At 50.8% G+C, this 4,519-nt stretch overlaps 1 protein-coding gene across 2 annotated transcripts in view; it reads right to left on the bottom strand.

Annotated features, from left to right (window-relative positions):
• Positions 1-309: 309 nt before the first annotated feature.
• The window catches only part of LOC140354520 (NEDD8-conjugating enzyme UBE2F-like), a 9,356-nt gene continuing 5,146 nt past the window's right edge, over positions 310-4,519 (bottom strand). Inside the window, exons 6-10 of one of the 2 annotated variants that reach the window (XM_072439556.1) lie at positions 2,569-2,639; positions 2,448-2,505; positions 1,427-1,459; positions 1,296-1,358; positions 310-604 (exon numbers count right to left, since the gene is read on the bottom strand). In XM_072439556.1, the coding sequence (XP_072295657.1) occupies positions 554-604; positions 1,296-1,358; positions 1,427-1,459; positions 2,448-2,505; positions 2,569-2,639 (276 nt within the window). In that variant the 3' untranslated portion in view covers positions 310-553. The remainder of the gene's footprint in view (positions 605-1,295; positions 1,359-1,426; positions 1,460-2,447; positions 2,506-2,568; positions 2,640-4,519) is intronic. The other variant, XM_072439557.1, reaches the window with a different exon arrangement.

The raw sequence follows: 4,519 nt of genomic DNA, 5'->3' as shown, positions 1-4,519 counted from the left end.
TCCTCCAGGGGGCGCTGTGCTGCATGTGAGCGTCCTCCAGGGGGCGCTGCATGTGAGCGTCCTCCAGGGGGCGCTGCATGTGAGCGTCCTCCAGGGGGCGCTGTGCTGCATGTGAGCGTCCTCCAGGGGGCGCTGTGCTGCATGTGAGCGTCCTCCAGGGGGCGCTGTGCTGCATGTGAGCGTCCTCCAGGGGGCGCTGTGCTGCATGTGAGCGTCCTCCAGGGGGCGCTGCATGTGAGCGTCCGCCAGGGGGGGACCTTGTGTGACCTTGTGCTCTACAGAATCACATGAATAGAGAGGTTTCTGCACTTTTGGCTTTAATGTTACAGTTGAAACATTCACAGGTTCAGTACATTGTGTAGATCACGTGGAGATAAGGTCAGATATGTGTGAAGAGAGCGGTCTAAAGAGTCCAGAGTCCTTTCAAGAACGGATCCATCACAAACCCTGCTGCAGCTGGAATCAAAGGTGAGGCGTGACTTTCAGTGCGACGCAGCTGAACGTACAGGTCATCACTGAGGGACGTGATGTCATCGCTCAGCGACGCCCGACATCATCTGGCGTAGCTCCTGATGTAATCCTGGACTTTGTTACGGAAGTCCTCCTGGAACAGGTCAAGGAGAGGTCAAGGAGAGGTCAATCATTCCATCATGATTACATTGATCTAAAGCTCTGACCCTCTAAAGCTCTGACCCTCTGAAGCTCTAAAGCTCTGACCCTCTAAAGCTCTAAAGCTCTGACCCTCTAAAGCTCTAAAGCTCTGACCCTCTGAAGCTCTGACCCTCTAAAGCTCTAAAGCTCTGACCCTCTAAAGCTCTGACCCTCTAAAGCTCTGACCCTCTGAAGCTCTGACCCTCTAAAGCTCTGACCCTCTGAAGCTCTGACCCTCTAAAGCTCTAAAGCTCTGACCCTCTAAAGCTCTAAAGCTCTGACCCTCTAAAGCTCTGACCCTCTGAAGCTCTGACCCTCTGAAGCTCTGACCCTCTAAAGCTCTAAAGCTCTGACCCTCTAAAGCTCTGACCCTCTGAAGCTCTGACCCTCTAAAGCTCTGACCCTCTGAAGCTCTGACCCTCTAAAGCTCTGACCCTCTGAAGCTCTGACCCTCTAAAGCTCTAAAGCTCTGACCCTCTAAAGCTCTAAAGCTCTGACCCTCTAAAGCTCTGACCCTCTGAAGCTCTGACCCTCTGAAGCTCTGACCCTCTAAAGCTCTAAAGCTCTGACCCTCTGAAGCTCTGACCCTCTGAAGCTCTGACCCTCTAAAGCTCTAAAGCAGATTAGAGTCCTAAAGTACAAACCTTGTCTCTCAGGTGATGTTCTGCAGCGTCGATGTTCAGAGGGTCGTCAAAGTTCAGTAAATCCTACAAAAACATGGAGTTCAGTTAAGTTTGTTTGTTTGTTTATTTATTGATCCAAAAAAGATTCTCACCGTAAACAAAGAGTTTAAGCCCCAAACCACGTCCTGCAACAGACCACATGTGAGTCACCTTCTGTGCCCAACCTGACCGCTCACCTGCAGGCCTTTAGCAGCGCTAGCATGTTTAGCACGTTTAGCAGCGCTAGCCCGTTTAAAGGCCATATCATGCTAAAGGGACTTTTCAGAGCTTTTAACCTTCTTATTATTCTATTAGTGCCTCAGATTTGTGCCCTTTGGGTGTTTTTTTGGGTTAGGTTTTGTTTTTTCCCCTGCAGTCTTCAGTCTGTGTCCTTCTCCTCGTTTATGAGCAGGTCAGAGATGTGGCTGAACGTGGAAACAGCACGATGAGTGTTCTGGCGACAAACCGCGCCACGTTTAATAAATTGGGTTTAAAAAAACAGTTGAATAAAAGCTTTTGTTAATGAATTAGAATTTTAAAAAGTATTTTCATAAAGAATGTCTGTTTTTCAAACCATTTGCAAATACATTTGAATCAAATATCGTGATTCCGTTCCTCGAGGCTCTCAGGGGCCTCCAGCATTCTGACAGGAGCAAAGAGACGTTTAGTCTTAAACTGTTCAGTCTTTACTCAAACGTCTGACCCTGCCCTGACCTGACTCTGCCCTGACCCTGCCCCGACTCTGCCCTGACCCTGCCCTGACTCTGACCCTGCCCCGACTCTGACCCTGCCCCGACTCTGACCCTGCCCCGACTCTGACCCTGCCCCGACTCTGACCCTGCCCTGACCCGACCCTGACCCGACCCTGACCCGACCCTGACCCGACTCTGCCCCGACTCTGACCCTGCCCTGACTCTGACCCTGCCCCGACTCTGACCCTGCCCCGACTCTGACCCTGCCCCGACTCTGACCCTGACCCGACCCTGACCCGACCCTGACCCGACTCTGCCCCGACTCTGACCCTGCCCTGGACAAAGGAGGGATAAAACACCTAAAGATCAGACGAGTCCACAAATAATAACTGTTTGTTGTAAGTTGCTAAAATAGGGTTGGGGCCCCTCAGTGCTGCAGTACCTTGAGTGTCCTGGTGGGGGCCCATCCCGTGCCATCGATGGAGAGTTCCCTCAGGAGGCTGCACAGACACCAGCGTTTACACCCGAGAGTGAGAGTGAGAGTGAGAAAGAGTGTAGTTCACCTCAGACAGATGTCTCCGCCCTCAGTGATGTTCGGATGCCAGATTCTGGTCAGACACCGGACTTTAGGAGGCTGAGGACACAGAGGACACATTAGACTGTGTCCAACCTAAAGAGGTCTCATTCACTCATTTAGACTATGTCCAGCCTAAAGAGGTCTCATTCACTCATTTAGACTGTGTCCAGCCTAAAGAGGTCTTGTCACGTCTCGTCATTATCGAGCGTTCTCGTCATTATCGAGCGTTCTCGTCATTATCGAGCGTTCGTTATTATCGAGCGTTCGTCATCATCGAGCGTTCGTCATCATCGAGCGTTCGTCATCATCGAGCGTTCGTCATCATCGAGCGTTCGTCATCATCGAGCGTTCGTCATCATCGAGCGTTCGTCATCATCGAGCGTTCGTCATTATCGAGCGTTCGTCATCATCGAGCGTTCGTCATCATCGAGCGTTCGTCATCATCGAGCGTTCGTCATCATCGAGCGTTCGTCATTATCGAGCGTTCGTCATTATCGAGCGTTCTCGTCATTATCGAGCGTTCTCGTCATTATCGAGCGTTCGTTATTATCGAGCGTTCGTCATCATCGAGCGTTCGTCATCATCGAGCGTTCGTCATCATCGAGCGTTCGTCATCATCGAGCGTTCGTCATCATCGAGCGTTCGTCATCATCGAGCGTCTCGTCATTATCGAGCGTTCGTCATCATCGAGCGTCTCGTCATTATCGAGCGTTCGTCATCATCGAGCGTTCGTCATCATCGAGCGTTCGTCATCATCGAGCGTTCGTCATTATCGAGCGTTCGTCATTATCGAGCGTTCGTCATCATCGAGCGTTCTCGTCATTATAGAGCGTTCGTCATCATCGAGCGTCTCGTCATTATCGAGCGTTCGTCATTATCGAGCGTTCGTCATTATCGAGCGTTCGTCATTATCGAGCGTTCTCGTCATTATCGAGCGTTCGTCATCATCGAGCGTCTCGTCATTATCGAGCGTTCGTCATTATCGAGCGTTCGTCATTATCGAGCGTTCGTCATTATCGAGCGTTCGTCATTATCGAGCGTTCGTCATTATCGAGCGTTCTCGTCATCATCGAGCGTTCTCGTCATTATCGAGCGTTCGTCATTATCGAGCGTTCGTCATCATCGAGCGTTCTCGTCATTATCGAGCGTTCGTCATCATCGAGCGTTCGTCATCATCGAGCGTTCGTCATCATCGAGCGTTCGTCATCATCGAGCGTTCTCGTCATTATCGAGCGTTCGTCATCATCGAGCGTTCTCGTCATTATCGAGCGTTCGTCATTATCGAGCGTTCGTCATTATCGAGCGTTCGTCATTATCGAGCGTTCGTCATTATCGAGCGTTCGTCATTATCGAGCGTTCGTCATTATCGAGCGTTCGTCATCATCGAGCGTTCTCGTCATTATCGAGCGTTCTCGTCATTATCGAGCGTTCGTCATCATCGAGCGTTCTCGTCATTATAGAGCGTTCGTCATCATCGAGCGTTCTCGTCATTATCGAGCGTTCGTCATCATCGAGCGTTCTCGTCATCATCGAGCGTTCTCGTCATCATCGAGCGTTCTCGTCATCATCGAGCGTTCTCGTCATCATCGAGCGTTCTCGTCATTATCGAGCGTTCGTCATTATCGAGCGTTCGTCATTATCGAGCGTTCGTCATTATCGAGCGTTCGTCATCATCGAGCGTTCGTCATCATCGAGCGTTCTCGTCATTATCGAGCGTTCGTCATCATCGAGCGTTCGTCATTATCGAGCGTTCGTCATCATCGAGCGTTCGTCATTATCGAGCGTTCTCGTCATTATCGAGCGTTCGTTATTATCGAGCGTTCGTCATCATCGAGCGTTCGTCATCATCGAGCGTTCGTCATCATCGAGCGTTCGTCATCATCGAGCGTTCGTCATCATCGAGCGTTCGTCATTATCGAGCGTTCGTCATCATCGAG

This window comes from Eucyclogobius newberryi, unplaced genomic scaffold (assembly GCF_026437365.1).
Source record: "Eucyclogobius newberryi isolate DKJ021-1_F unplaced genomic scaffold, fEucNew1.0.hap1 SCAF_91, whole genome shotgun sequence".
NCBI classification, from domain to species: Eukaryota; Metazoa; Chordata; class Actinopteri; order Gobiiformes; family Gobiidae; genus Eucyclogobius; species Eucyclogobius newberryi.
The sequence above is the reverse complement of the archived record's forward strand: the minus strand, read 5'-3'. Positions and strand labels throughout refer to the sequence as shown.